Source organism: Theropithecus gelada, chromosome 12 (genome assembly GCF_003255815.1).
Source record: "Theropithecus gelada isolate Dixy chromosome 12, Tgel_1.0, whole genome shotgun sequence".
NCBI classification, from domain to species: Eukaryota; Metazoa; Chordata; class Mammalia; order Primates; family Cercopithecidae; genus Theropithecus; species Theropithecus gelada.
In genome coordinates, this window is record NC_037680.1 from 72,325,038 (window position 1) to 72,341,424 (window position 16,387).

A 16,387-nucleotide genomic window follows, 5' to 3' on the forward strand; every position below is an offset into this window, starting at 1 on the left:
AAAACAGGGTTTTGCTGAGTGAAAATGAAGAAAAGGGGGAAACAGGGACTCTCCACAAGGCCAGAGTCCCTGCTACAGTGCTTCCCGCCCTGCAGATTGAATCCCAGGTTCCATCCAGGAAAGGAGAGGGGCCAGGCTCCTCCCCACTGCAAACAGCATGAACTTCTGTGGCTCCACCCCAGTGCCCCGGCTGGCTGGAGGTTCTCTGGGAATCCCTTCCCACCTGTTGTCTCACAATTAACTCATATTTTTAAAGATATTGAGAATAATGTACCAAACATCCTACTTGGCACTGCAGTAAGAAAAAAAAAAAAAAGAGAGAAATCTCTGCTCTCATGGGGCTTGCCTGCTATCTGAGGGAGATGAACAATACATATAATGAATGAATTCTACAACATGTTGGACATTGAAAAATATTATAGAAAGAAGTAAAATAGGACAGGATACGAAAGACTGGAACTACTAGGATAGGGGAGGGGACACAGGCTGTGGTATTAAAAAGCTTCAACTAGAAGGAGGAAGTTGATCAAAGGCAGGGAGGGAGCTATTCCAGAGCATCGATATCTGGAGGAAATATTGCAGGCAGAGAGAATAGCCAGGAGGCCTGTACTGCTGGTGAAAGGGGGATGAGGATGAGAGCAGGAAGCAGCCTGAGGGGAACAGGCTAAGAGGAACACATCCCAGGTCCTATGGGCCACTGGACTTCTATTCTAAATTCCTCTGAATGAAGTGGGTGCTAATACAAGATTTTGAGCTGAGGACTAAATTCATTATGTTTTATGTAGGCGTGTATAAATATGAAGTAGTCAACCTCATTAAATGCCCAAAGAGCTCAATAACCATTATCAAAACTCAATAATCTGACATCTAAAGCAGCATAGAATCTAAGAAACTCTTAAAAGTAATTATGTCTAACACATATACAATAGCACAGACAACCTATTCCCATGATTGGAAGAAAGCACTGGCCTGTATAATCCCAGGTGACAAAACGTGTCACGTGTAGCAAGCTTGCCTGCCTTCCTCTCTTGAGACACTCGTTCATTCACCAATATCTATTGAGGGTTTTCTGTGTGCCAGGCACTGGGAAAAGCAGTGCAAAAATAAAATCGCCATTCTCCTAAAGTTTCTATTATTGTAAAGACAATAAGTAAGCCCAAAATTTAGAAGGTGTCAGGTGATGTTCAATGTTATGAAGAACAAAACAAGGTAAGCAGTAAGAAGCCAAGGGGGTAGGGATGGCCCAAAGCGAGCCTGCATGACAAGGGGGGTATTTCAGCAAAAATCTGAAGGAAGTAAGTGGGCAAGCCTGCGGATAACAGAGAAAGAGTGTTCTAGGCAGAAGGAATATCAAGGGAAAAGTTCCTGAGGTGGTGGATGCCAAATGCTTCCTCGTGAGTTAGATTCACCCATGACAAAATGCTGCCTTCAGCAATGCATTCTGCTATGGTTTCAATGTTTATGTTCCCCCTACATTTATATGTTGAAATCCTCACCCCCAGGGTGATAGTACGGAGGTGTGGGGACTCTGGGAGGTAATTAGGTCATGGGGCAGAACCCTCATGAATGGAATTAGTGCCTTTATAAAGGAGGCCAGAGAGCCCCTCGCCCCTTCCACCACTTGAGGACGTGGTGAGAAGGCACCATCTATAACTAGAAAACAGTCCCTCACCAGACATGAAATCTGCCAGCGCCTTGATCTTGAACTTCCCAGCCTCCAGAACTGTGAGAAATTAATTTCAGTTTGTTGACAAGCCACCCAGTTTAAGGTACTTTTTATAACAGCCTGAATGGACTAAGGCATGCTCCTTGAATGAATTCAGCATCATCTTCCCTGTTCACTTCTCCTACACTCTCCAGCTCTTAGTACATTTCTAATATCCATGTGGCCCCCAAACACAAGCCTGCATCCATATCCCGGGATGTGGGTCCCACTCAGGCAATTAGGTAACCTGCTGTGGAGTGCTATAAGAATCTCAATATCATCCTTTCCAAATAATCACTTTTGGAGACCTTGTTGTGGCCAAAATTTCCAAGTGGAATGGATCTTCACCTGGATGTATATTTGAATGTGCAATGATTTAGGAATTCAAAATGTATATCTAAAAAGTCCAGAGAAACCGGATTTTTAAAAGACCTTTTGAAATTTACGTCTCTGTAGTACATGGTTTTAACACAGTAGCATATTCTCGTGCTCTATGTTTCTTAACTGCATTATCAAAATTAAAATAAGGGTCTTGCTCTGTCACCCAGGCTGAAGTGCAGTGGTGCCATCATAGCTCACTGCACCCTCAAACTCCTGAATTCAAGCAATCCTCCCGCCTCAGCCTCCTAAAGTGTTGGGATTACAGGCATGAGCCACTGTGCCCGGTCTCCTCCACCAGTTTTTATAAGAACATGCTCATCCACATACCTATTCCCAAGAGAGCTTAAATACATTTTTATATAGTTTCTATGCTCTCAAGAATTTGCTTTGCAATTCTTTTGGCATCTAGTAATACTATACAAATAAGTAATGTAAAAAAAAAAAAAAAACCCCACATTCATTTCTTATAAAAACAACTCCTTAAAAAGTGTTCCATTTCAAATTTATTTGAAGCCAAACTAACCAGGATTAAACTACTTAAGGGAAACTGGCTCAAAGTGACACCTACTTGGATATATTCTATAAATCAACAGAAATTCCTAAATCTACATATGGGAGATAAAGCATTTTAAACATCATAAAATATCTCAGTGTTAAATATTCTAAAAATTTTTCTTGAGCATTGGCCTTCAAAATGCCAAATAACTGAATACATTTCAGCAATATAAATTGCAGAATATTTCTTTTCACCCAGTTGTTGGCATGGTAAATCTTTGTTTCTCACATAATCCCATTTCAATAACAGGAAAATTTACCTCATGAACCCAAAGACGTTTAATCACTCCTGTGGTTTCTGTTGTTTCTGGTCTTGACAAACAAACACCTTGAATGACACGGGAGAAATCACGGAGGTTGAACAAGTAGTGAGATTTAGCTGGAGTAGGCAAGAGATTCTTCATTGCTTCTTTATACAGAGTCATTGTGCCATTTACAATTTGTGTGGTCAAATCTAGAAATTCATCTGGAAATTTATAACTTAAAATGTTTTAAAATAAAAAGAAAGGAAAATGTTAGCAATTATATAATTATGAGACATGAAGGCTACTTAGCAGGACCAACATAAAATTTTAATTTTGATTAAATCAATGTCATTTATAAAATTACCATATCTTGTTATAATAATAATACTAATAGATTTTTACTCCTTTTAAAGCTATTTTCTATATACTATTTTATGTTATGTCCAAAAGAACCCTGTGAAATGAGCAGGGCCAGTTTAATGGACTTAAAAGCACTTAAGTAAGTGAACAGAAGAGACAGCCAAGGAACCCAGATTATGTAATTCCCAAATCCACTAGACAAGTATTTCCCGACCTCTTTCATTCCCTGGCATTCTCAACTGCATATAAGTATAATCCATAAGGAACACTGGTGAAACAGGTATTTTCAGAGGAAAAAAAGGAAGAAAATTAAAATATGTTAAAAAAAAAAATAAGGAAAAGAGAAAAAAAGGAAAGTAAAACAGTGAGCCAAGACAAAGGGCATGATTAGGGTATAAAGAACATAGAGAACTAATTTTCATTTAGAAAGATTGCCTATATTTAACTTCTGGTTTGTCAAGGAGCCAGCTGTTTACTCCATCACTGGATAAGGCAAGGAATGACAATTTCTTGAGAATGGACATGGGGACACAGACAGACTTCTCCTGCCCAGGTCAGCTTGGCTCCCTGATATCTGTGCATCTTGTGGAGTAGCAGAATCTCTGCAGCTAGGCAGCTCCAAGGCAATACTTCTCAGAGTTCGACACGAATGTCCCTGCAGAACTCGAGTTCTACTAGAGGGCATCAAAGTCACAGCATAAACCTGGTACATCTTTCCAGCAGTAATTGAACTCAGTGGTGAAAATTCAAAATAATAACTCAAACATGAACATATTATATAGCAGAATGGTCAGACCTCTTTGTGTTATGCTCCCACACTGGGAGGTGGAGGGGACAGAGGCAAACAATGTTGTCTGTTACCTTTTCCTTATCTAGGAATGCTTTTGCTCTTTGAAATACGCTACTTAATATTGGTATGTTTCTAAAATATTTTATACCTCCTAATTAAAACAAAACAAATTTTTGATTACTTACCAGATTTTTAAATGCCAAGTTAAGATTCTAGAGAAGATTGTATACATGGATTTATCACTAAACTCATTGATTGTTATAATATTGAAATGTCGCATGTATCGAGGAGTTACTGGATTTCGACCACCACCTAAATATTAAAAAGTATAACTCTTAATAATGTTACTAGTATACACAAGAGTATTTTCTCAAATATTTTATAGTTTAAAGTAACTTGAAAGATGGAAAAATTCACAGCACATGAAGTTAAGAGCAATCAATTGTTTGGATAACCCTGACATCAAAACTATTTTTCCCTCAAACTCAAGATGTTACTTTTCTAGGTGAATTATCTGAATGAGTTCAACTAATTAGACATAATCTTGGGTCAAAACTATACTACCAAGGAAATCAGACCAGGCAGAAAAAGCCACAGGCCGTGTTCTCCATGGTTTACAGCTTAAAGCAGTAAATAGTAAACATCCTCAATACAATATTAAGATGTGATATTATATAATATTAATATAACCCTGGTGAATCTGACTGACCAAAGTTTAGGGCACTTCCCCTAAGGCTGGAATTCAGCACAACCATGACATATAGCCAAATTCTTTCCCCACATCTTGAAGTGAATTTACCCAAAACTAGTCTATACAGTTCATACAGTGACTTCACTGGCTGCTTGCATCTTTAAAAATTGGGGGATTTTTTCCATAAAATAATGAAAGATTCCTTTGAGCTTATACATTTATTTTGGAAAATGTAAAAGAGTTTAAGGAGATGGTGAAAGGGCTGCAGAAGAAAAGATGGTAAGGTCATCTACCCCAGCTCTGTCTCCAACCCTTCCAGAGAATGTTCAGAATTGTGGTATTTTTAGAAAATAGAAATGGGATCCAAAAGGAAAAGATACCACATGGTTTCAGCATACTCTTCTTACCAGCAGGGAAAAGTGGACATGTGAGTATAAATGCCTGGCTTGGGGTGGTGGGGGAGAGACAAAGTAGAACTGAAGTCTGAGACCCAGGAGCAATATGGTCTTTTATTAAAAAGAAAAAGAAAAGAAAAACAGCCTGAGCATAATAATGACAAGCCCCCAAGCCCTGTCTCCACAAAATAAGAAACAAAATTAGCCAGGCATGGTGGTGCATGCCTGTAGTCCTGGCTGCTCAGGAGGCTGAGGTGAGAGGATCACTTGAGCCCAGGAGTTTGAGGCTGCCGTGGGCTATGATCACACCACTGCATCCCACCTAAGCAACAGAGTGAGACCCTGTCTCAAAAACAAACAAACAGAAAGTGTTCAAAATGGCCCAGGGAATGTGTTGAGAGCAATTACTGACTCAGAGCAAACTGCATTACAGGTTAGATAAAGGTCAGGGTTAGGGAGCAAATACCAGAGAGATTCCCTGAAGTGGTATATCAACACAAGCAACATTTTGAAAAATAGAATACTGGCTTGAGGTCAGGAAGAAAACAGTTAAAGATGTCTGGTTAGTAAATCAAGCCATTTTAGACATCTCAGCATTAAAAAGCAAATTTCCTCTACATAGAGATTCCTTTGCATATAAATTTATCTTGTAAAATTTAAAGGATCTTTTGGCCATTCCCTACTTAAATTCTTCTCAGCAGCCTGTTTAAATACAGAGACTGACTTGAATGGGACTTGATTGGGGTAGAAGGAAGATGATTTCTGAAGCAGGGACCATTCCATACAGTTGAAGCATTAAGGAATGACACAGAGGAAGATGAGCTGCCCCAGGAGGATGTGAGTTCTCAGAAAGCAGAAACAGGAAATTGGAAGCAAACTTCCAGAAGGTGGGAGAAAAAAGGATTTGGAAGAGTTCCAGAAGGTGGGAGAAAGAAGTTCCAGAAGGTGGGAGAAAAAAAGATTTGGAAGAGTTGGTAGGTGCATAGCCTATCCAAGGTCACCCACTTTGAGTTGGTCATGTGATACACTCTGTTAGGTCACAGTAGATACACATAGAAAACATATACACAAAACATTGGGACTCAAAAGAGGTTTTTTCCAGTTATTTCTTTAGCTATCGCTAGAGTGATTTTTTCATCTTAATAATCCAAACTCAAAAAATGTACCTGGAGGTCCCATAGCACACATGATCTGAATGTCCACTAGTTTAATCATGGAACAATCTTTTAGGTCATACCAGTTCCAGTGATCTAACCACTGTCTAAGTAACTCAATGGGAGGCTGAGCCCCATATACCTCCCGAGCAGGCATATTGACATCATCTACAAAGACAACCTGAGAATAAGAAGAGAAGAGGTATAGAAAATATTAACATCTCAACATAGCGTCCTATTGTGTAAACAATATTGAGGCAATACTTAGCTATCTACTTGCAGAGTACATATGGGGAAGTGATGGTTTCTTTTCTAAACAAGGATAATATCCTTAGCTTCCATGCTTTTAGCATTCATATTCCTCAAGAAATAGGGAGACATTCTCATTACTAATCTTCGCAGGTTAATAGCTTAGGACTTATTAGTCCTCTGATACAATTTGTTTCTCAATACACTGCATATTTTTTCCTTGTACTACACTTCAATTCATGAAAATAGATGAGAAAAGTGTGATTAGGGTGAGAAGGATGTTCTTTGCAGAGGAACACAGGTAAATGTATTGTGAGGTGGGTTGCTGAAGGTCTACAAAAGCAAGCAGCAAAGACTGCTGAATAAAAATGTCAGTGAAAAAATTAGGAAGGTAGATAATTTCTCAGATAAATATTCTACCTTCAACTCAAAGGGCAACTCCTTGTTTTAAACATCAAGCTGTCTACTGCACATACAAATATAACTACATTTTTAGGAGAACCTTTTAATCCAAATTTGTGACATAAAAAAACTATACAAAAAGATGTCTATCCCCAGGTTATTTGGTTTCCTTGTTCCAACTGCAGCAATGTATATGAATAGGCCCGGGTGCTGTACAAAGAGTCATTACCATTCTCTTGCCCAAAGGAGGACCAAAAACTCCCTTTCTTCTCTTGTCCAATTTTGACATGATAATATTCTGAGTTTGAGCTGCTGTAGTTTGTGCCGAGAAGTTAATTAGCAGAGGTTTGTAGACTTCCTTATTTAGTTGATTTAAAAGAAAATTCTATATAACAAAATAATAAAATGAGCCATAGTTGGAATTATGTTTTGACATTTCAGAATAAACACTAAGCATCATTACTGATAGACTCAAATTTAACCTTAAGCGCCATAACACTGTACAAATAGATGGAATCAGTAGGAATAACAGTTACCATGCCAATGGAGTGTCTCCATCTGTCCACCCCTTGCATGTGCCTTCTCTGGTTTTCACAGCTACCAGAGAGTACACATTCCTCCTTAACGTGGAGTCACAGAGACTCAGAGGTTAGGAAACCTGCCTAAGTTATCTGTGATGGGCAAGAATTCAGACTGCCATTTGTCTCTCTCCAGATGAATATTCTTTTTCATATATCCTATTATCTTTCCACTTACATACAAACCTATCTTTCTGTAAGTTAGAAAGCTTAAAAATATAACTGTATTTTCAAAATGGAATTCACTGGGAAGCAGGTGGAATTACAATGGTTCTTAATCAAGATGTATGCCAGGGACAGGACATACCAGAATTCCCTGAGGAGCTCTTCAAAATAAAATTGCCTCTCCTCACTCTTTCTTTCCCTTCTCTCCCTTAAGAGTTCTGTATAGGGCACAATCCCTTGCCAATTAAAGGCCAATTTATTAGAAAAAAATACTAAGTAAATCACATATTTTCTTAATGAACAGTAATAGCTATCACATGCACGTATGAGTAAAGGAAGGGAAACAGTGAAGTTTTTTGCCGTTCTAAACTTTACTTGCATTAAATGCTTGCAGCATTCAGCTTTATAATTAAGATACTAAATTATTAACCCAAAATATCAAATGGTAAAATATCTCAAGCAAGTCCTCTTTTCATGATGTGATTATATACTAAACATTACCATAATTAAGCTAATGGAAATTTTGAAAGCATACTTTGGAATATTAATCTATTCATCAAGGCAACACATATTTTAAAAAGGACTTATGATGTTCTCATTAATGACTACATTTAACACACATGCCAGGAGTACCAGGAGGCAGAACAAATAGAGAAAATAAGGAAGACGCAGGGTAACAAGCTGGTCAGAGATTCTGGAGGAAGGCTAACTTTTAATCCTCCTATCAGCCCAGCAGGAGCTACCTTTTTAAATTTAAAATTGTTTTCCTTTTCACAGAATGAGCACATTCTAAAATGGAAGCTCTTTAAAATCTTTGAAGACTTTGTGTTCTTACCTGTGATTACCAGTTAGAATAGCAAAAACTAGGAATGGGGAAGTTTAGAATAAAAGTAGGAATATATTTTTGTGACTTTTATGATTAAAATTTCTTTTATGATTGTATAATTACAATGTAAGTGATAGATTATTTCAAGAGGAATAATAGTTTGAAAACAAGTTATTCTATTTATGTAAACAACTCCCTATTCTGAGCAACAACTACAATGAAGGAATGACATGTCTGAGTAAAGCAAATTTATACAAGTTTTTAAAAATTATTGCTTAAGACTCTAAAAAATTATTTCACTTTGCTTGCCTACATGATGTACAATGTAAATACTATATTATAATATATTTTTATTAGCTAACAATGGTAGTCATATGGTAGGTAATCAATACATTTTTGTTGGATTGATGGATGAACTAAATGAAACAAGCGTGAAAATAAAGGGTGGGTGTGGTGGCTCCAGCCTGTAATCCCAGCACTTTGGGAGGCCAGGTCAGGAGGACTGCTTGAGCCCAGGAGTTGGAGATCAGCCTCAGCCACATAGCAAGATCCCACTTCTACAAAAAAAATTATATGGGTGTGGTGGTGCATGCCTGTAGTCCCAGCTACTTGGGAGGCTGAAATGGGGGTATCGCTTGAGCCCAGGAGGTCAAGGCTGCAGTGAGCTGTGATTGTGCCACTGCATTACAGCCTAGGGGATAGAGCAAGACCCTGTCTCTCAAAAATAAATAAAATAATGAAAATAAGAATGCAACACATACATAAGCCATGGCACGAACAGTTTGGCAGTGAGCATGGAGGCCATCTAAAAACAGAACTAAATCTAACCATCATAAGCATAAATAGTTTTAAAACCAAAATCCAAACGTAATTAATATTTAAAAAAACTTCCAAAAGAGTTGCTGCATAATATTAATTTGGCAAAAATAAACTGAGGTTTTAAAACATCTCTGTCTTACCAGAAGATGGTGAAAGGTATTGGTGACAAATAGCAATATTTCACTATTTCTCATTAACTGGGTAGGGGAAGGAGGTCAATGGATACTGTCATTCATAGTATTGATCATTTAAAACTGAATTTAGAAAAAAATTACAGGCTTTAGAAAAAATCCTTAGTTTTTTTTTGTTGTAAAGTGTTGTTTTAACTTATGTTTTTAGGTAATCTTTAATTAGAATACTACTTTTTTTCATCATTTATTTAAAATATAAGTAGACATGCAATAATTTGAAGAGAAAATCACTTCAAATTGTAAATTTTATGTTTAATTCTTTCAACCAGATGAAATATATGTATAAAATTTTATGAAGCAGTTTATATAAATAAATTCTTAATGAAATTACTATAGGGAAATTAAAATTATGTAGCATTGTTTTAAAATATTTTCTTTCACAGAAGAATAAATTTCAGAGACTTTAGCTGTATATTTGTATTATTTACAATACAACTAACAATTAATTGGGGCAATGAAATCCCCCTGAAGGGCATGGCAGACAATAACCTTTATGAGGAACAACTTAATATTCATCAAAAAATCAACAATTCCATGTCCAGGAATCTTAGGATATTTTCCTAAACAAATAGGCAAAAATAAGAACAAAGACTTAGCTATAAAAACATTAATTACAATCTTCTTTCTTTCTTTTTTTAAATTTTTTTTGAGACAGACTCTCACACTGTCGCCCAGGCTGGAGTGCGGTGGCACGATCTTGGCTGACTGCAAGCTCCACCTGGCAGGTTCAAGCGATTCTCCTGCCTCAGCCTCCCAAGTAGCTGGGACTACAGGCGCCCGCCACCACGCCCAGCTACTTTTTGTTTGTTTTTGTATTTTTAGGAGAGATAGGGTTTCACCATGTTAGCCAGGATGGTCTCGCTCTCCTAACGTGATCCCCCTGCCTCGGCCTCCCAAAGTGCTGGGATTACAGGCGTGAGCCACCGTGCCCGGCCTGCAATCTTATTTCTAAAGCAAAATGTTAGGAAAATTGGGGATTTGAATCAATTATTATAAAATTATAGAATCAAATACTACAATACCCTTAAAATCATCTTGTAGAAGAATAATGAAATTGAAAAAGATTTACAATATTAGTTTTAAAAGCAGATTACAAAATTAAGTTCCTAAGTTTGTGAAAAGTAATGTTTTTATGCCTAGGCACTTTATTGCCTGGGCTGAAATTGATGAAGGTATAAATGACAAAAGGCTTGTATTTTCCTCTAACCACTGCCTTCAATCATGTTAAGTCTCCATTCCCTGACCCGTGGTGATATCTTAGATAAATCTCTCAGCTTTCTGTACACTTCTAGTTTTTTTAGTTTTTTTTTTTTTTAATCCAGGCCAATAACACTCCTTGATTTAAATTCTCAGTGAAAATGTATCTCTCCCTCCTCTTAGATACTCCCATACATGCAAGCATTTAGTTTATGAGAGATGTCATTCCAATCTTTTATGAAAGAGATTATTCAATAAACACTAGGATGGCTATGTAACTATATTGCCAAATACATTTCAGAAAGATTGTAAGATGTAATGTTAAAGTCAATAAAGAACTAGAAACAGGTACTGTGGGAGAATGTGAATTAACTGGAACCTACAATCAAAGAGCGGCCCTCAAAAGTATCTTCATTCTCCTTCACAGGCTGCATAAAGCTCCTGAGACTGTGGTATTTTCTATTACAGCATCTAGCATTATCTTAACTAACAGACAACAATTCCAGACATCATTAAGGAAAATCAGTCTTGTTACTACATAATAATCCTTCAGATATAAAATAACTTAGAAGATATCAAGCGTAACTAAAACACACTTTTCAAGAGGTATGAAATTCTCATGTGGAACAAACAACTCTTATTAAAATACCAAAATAAATGGGACAACAATTTAATGGCGTAAAATGGCATCATATCATTAATCAACTTTCAAAAATAAATAGGCAATTATCACTTCTTGGTCTTTTGGCTAAAATAAAGAATAAAATAACTAGGCAATTTTTCAAAAATTCTCTGCAGTTCAAACATCAAAGTACTTGAGTATTTAAAAAAAAATTATTTGTCTACTATTTCAAAAATTAACATTTTTAGGAAGATTATGCACAGTTTAATATGTAGATTTCTGCGGTACTTACAATAATGTAAACACTTTTCCCAGTTCCTGTTGGTCCTACAAATATTGAAGGTTTTTGATGGGTGGTCAGCAATTCCATTAATGCAGAGTATCGAATTGTGTCCAGAGTTGGCACAATGATTTCATTAAACATTACATCTTTAGGAATTGGAGGAGCGTCTTTCAATTTCTTTATCCATGGTTCCCATTTTCCTATTCCCTGTTTATAATAAACAACCAAGTAATGAATATTATAAAATACTTTAAAAAGCTCTATACTCCTGTGCCATTGTAGAAAAGACTAAGACCAACAAACTCCAATACGTATACATTTGTTTTATCCTTTAAGACACAACACTCAGTTTGAAGGTTAAATTGTATGTATAAATTAAGGAGAAACTAGCTTTTACATGAATACAAATGAAATAGCAATGCTGTGGTTTTTTGATGTTCTGAAACCACTACTTATGCCAACCCAATGATCAATTATTGCGGCCAAATGTCAGATTATTTAATGGCATTGAGAAAATTAAACTAACCAATGAGCTAAAGAGTAAAGAGTAAAGAACTTCATTCAATAAATGTTAACCAGTATAGAATTTTTTCTCCCTAGAAGATACGCTGCATATTGCTTGCCTTTCATAACAGTATTTATAACATTAGTTTATCATTGTAGGTAAAATTTCTTTTTAAAAAATATACAGTAAAAAAATATATAAAATTTACCCTTAACTATTTTTAAGTGAACAGTTCAGTAGTGTTAACTATGTTCACATTGCTGTGTAACAGATCTCTAGAACAGCAAGATTTCTTTATATGAGATTATTATTATGAGTTAACATTATGCCATATCTTTGCATCCAATTAGCTTGAAAACTAACATTTTAATTTGCTATGACCGTGTTTATAACCAAAACATTCAAGAATATCATGTTAACTCTGTCTTCTTAGAAAAACGCCGCCACCCTTCTTGCAGAATAAAATCTAAATTCTTCGTCATTCAAAGTACATCAGAATTTGGACCCATCCTTCCTTCACAACCAGGCCTCACTGAGGCACCTGCTGGTCCCCCGCCCCCGCCACTTCCTTGGGCCTGAGCTTTGATGCATGGCACTCCTTGGGCCAGAATGACACACGACTGTCATCTGAAGAGGTTATAAACTCACTGAGGGCAGCACTGTGCTTTATTCATTCTTGTATCTTCAGGTAGAAGGCTGTGTGTACAGCACAGAATTTTTTTTTGGGGGGGGGGTGTTAAATTCACATCAGTCTGAAAATTGTATTATAAAGAAATATTTCTAGAACAAATGAAGAAAATAATGCCTTTCCCAAATTCTTGTTAATCTTTTCAAACATATGTCTTTTGATACCATATAGGAAAGGAACCATTAAGAATCAGAAAACCTGACCGGGCGCAGTGGCTCAGGCCTGTAATCCCAGCACTTTGGGAGGCCGAGGTAGGCGGATCATGAGGTCAGGAGATCAAGACCATCCTGGCTAACACGGTGAAACCCTGTCTCTACTGAAAATACAAAAAATTAGCTGGGCGTGGTGGCGGGCGCCTGTAGTCCCAGCTACTCAGGAGGCTGAGGCAGGAGAATGGCGTGAACCCGGGAGGTGGCGCTTGCAGTGAGCCAAGATCGCGCCACTGCACTCCAGCCTGGGCGACACAGTGAGACTCAGTCTCAAAAAAAAAAAAAAAAAAAAAAAAGAATCAGGTTGTGTGATCCTGGGACAATCACATTAAATCTTAAATCTCTGAGCCCCATTTCCTCAATGGCAAAACTTGCAAAATAATCTCATCCTTCCCACCTCACCAAGGTGTTGGAAAATGAAATGGAAATAATTGCAGAAAGCTTAATAAACTGTAAACTACCCTGAAAATGCAGGGTATTATCAGTAATTTGAAATTAAATAAAGTAAAAAGTATGTGTTGGGCATAGTCTCGCCTTCTGGGGTGACGTAGCAATACATTGCAAGAACCATAAAAATTCAAAAAGCAATACAGTAATGCCTTTTCTAGAAATTTATCTTAAGGATATAATCAGATATGTACCCAATGACTTGTATCTAAGAATATTTACCAAAGTAGTACTTATAAAAGTGAGAATCTGAAAACAACAAAACCAGTCCAATGTCCAAGGGTAGGAAATTGACTTTAGAAAGCCAGTTTGCTGAAGAAACATTAGTGAAATGGAAAGCTTTTCTCATTATTAAGAAAACAAGAAGGATATAAAGCTGCCCATTGGGAATGTGGTATGATCCCAATTTTACTTAAATCTGTATATATTTAAATAATATATATTCCTAAACTTGGTCCTCAGTACAATACTTGTGGGAGTTGTTATACAAAAACAACCACCACCCAAGTTTTATTTTCAATCCGTTTGGGAAGCACTGAAATAAGATTACACCAGCTGGATTCCTACAGGACTTCTTAGTGCCTACTATACTAACATGCACCATGAACCTCTAACAGCCGTCCTTAAACAGTATGTGCCTGCTGTGATTCTATTTAATGAGTGCAACTGGTCCATTAGATATTATTATCTCACAGTATCATTGGAAAGAACTATGTTCAGAGAAATCAACTAGTCCATGGCTATCCAGAAAGAAAGTGACTTTACTAGGACTCAAACCTAGAGCTGTCTGAATTCATGCCAGTGCATCTTCCTCTATTCTATGCTGTCTCTTAAGGTAAACTGTGATGACGAAGGTGGCCACAGAGCCATTATATGCTGTGTCAGAGAGGGGACTCTGCCAGGCTAGCAGCTGCAAATCTTGCTTCAGAACTCTTACCTCAGTGACAAATTGATAATCATAAATTGTCCCTTTTTCAGGAAATGTGACCGTTAGTGCTTTTGAGGATGTTTGCTCAGTACCACTCTGTAATTTAAACGTATTTCGAGTTCGATCTGAAATTGGACCTTCCATAAGTTCTCGAAGAATCTTATTAAATTTCAACCGATCATCATCTGTACAAGAAGCACCAATGGACCAGATCAATGAAAACAGAAAAATGCCCTACATTGGAGAGATGAGAAGATTAAGAACAATTAAAGAATAATTTTAATCTGTCCTTGAAGCTTACATATCAGATCAGTCAGATTAGTATCTCTGAAAGGAAACATGTAAGCTCAGATATATTAGTAGGTCATCTTAGGATTTTGTAATCATAAGGGTTTTAAAAAATCAAATCGCACGTCTTATAAAATCTTAGAGAAGATAATACAAAATAAAGAATACATTCTGGCCATAGTGAAACTTCAGAATGATTAATCTAGTAAATCTCATATTTTCAACACATGACAGCAGCTTGATATTAAAAGGAACATAGAAATAACTTACTATTAAGGTATTAAGGCACACTTTAATAAAGCAAATAACATACATATCCATTTTCTATTTAAATTTTAATATGGTGGGTTTACTTTAAGTAGAACAAATTTAAATTATTTTATTTGTAATATCTGAGCATTAAGTGTCTAAACTAGAATTGCAATTCTGCAAGCAAAAGATACTAGCTTTCTGCTTTCCAGACTCAAAAAGAGGAAACAGGGTAGAAGACAAGACCCACCAATAAGGTAGGAAGCCTGTTTGCTTGTTTTAAAACAAGGTCTTTTATTAAATACAAAGCCAAGAGATTCTGGACTATGCTCATGAAAATTCTGGACTCTACTTCAACCCTATTCACCTACTCCTAGTTTACTCACAGACTTTCTCTGCAGAAACCATTCAACACTAAGTTAAAACTTAATTCATTTCAAAACATATAAGTTAAGCAAGTACCATAGTGACCATGGTAGAAGTGCTACCATGAGTAGTGTAGTAATATTTTCATTAAAAAATCCAAAGTCTACTGATATTTTTATTCCCATTTTAAAAATCGGTGTATTGATTACCTATATATTTTCTTGCTTTCCTTAATCCAAATATATATTTATATACTCACACATATGTATACAAATAATTTATATCTCATGAGAAAAGGAAGAAAAATCAAGGAAAAAAAAGCAATAAATTATTATAATTTGGAAAGGAAGTAAATCTCATTGCCAGAATGGTCACTGACATTTTGGGAATGGACCATTTCTAAGGCTGGTCAAACGACCTGAGATTTCAGTAGCAGATCTGAGGTGATCAGTGGGCTCCGCCCAAACCTCATGATGTACCATGACTGCCAGGCAAGAAGCTTCCCCACCAGCACTCAGAATCTGGGGCCTGGCTCTTTGCTCACTCTTCAGCTACCACCCGTCGACTAGTCTCCAACTTCAGGGGCAAAATGAGTTTCATAAATTAGGAAGCTTTGGGGAAAGCAGTAGATACCTGTCTTTCTGTAGCAGGATACAGAAGGCAATGGACCTTACCTCAAGCAAAGAGTAAGTTTCTCGATCACTTCTCTCCTTTAGTTTGACTTCATCAGCAAAATCATCCATAAAACAGTCTATTAGATTCATTAAGGATCGGACCAAGTTTGCATCGGAAGTAGGAGATAATTCCTGAAAAGTCAGTAAGAAAAAGTCTAAACAATTTAAATTAGGTACTAGCTAAACTATCCCCAGCTCATATTTATTAAGCTCATTTAATGTTAACCATAGCAATAATTTTAAATTTATACTATCTATGAGTAGGTACTCCTATTACAATTCACTTGGGAGAACTGGATGTTACATTTAGGTAGTGTGCACTCTTTAACTTTTCGTATCGATTCTCAAATTTTAAAAAATTGCTGTTACTTATGTAGTTAATTTAAGATATGGATTCCAAGGTATATTAATTTTATAAACAAAAA

At 36.6% G+C, this 16,387-nt stretch overlaps 1 protein-coding gene across 1 annotated transcript in view; it reads right to left on the bottom strand.

Moving 5' to 3' along the window:
• The window catches only part of DNAH7 (dynein axonemal heavy chain 7), a 340,938-nt gene that overhangs the window by 125,322 nt on the left and 199,229 nt on the right, over positions 1–16,387 (bottom strand). Inside the window, exons 34-40 of the mRNA XM_025404220.1 lie at positions 15,963–16,094; positions 14,395–14,619; positions 11,618–11,815; positions 7,157–7,312; positions 6,289–6,457; positions 4,222–4,348; positions 2,902–3,121 (exon numbers count right to left, since the gene is read on the bottom strand). Coding sequence (XP_025260005.1) covers positions 2,902–3,121; positions 4,222–4,348; positions 6,289–6,457; positions 7,157–7,312; positions 11,618–11,815; positions 14,395–14,619; positions 15,963–16,094 — 1,227 coding nt within the window. The remainder of the gene's footprint in view (positions 1–2,901; positions 3,122–4,221; positions 4,349–6,288; positions 6,458–7,156; positions 7,313–11,617; positions 11,816–14,394; positions 14,620–15,962; positions 16,095–16,387) is intronic.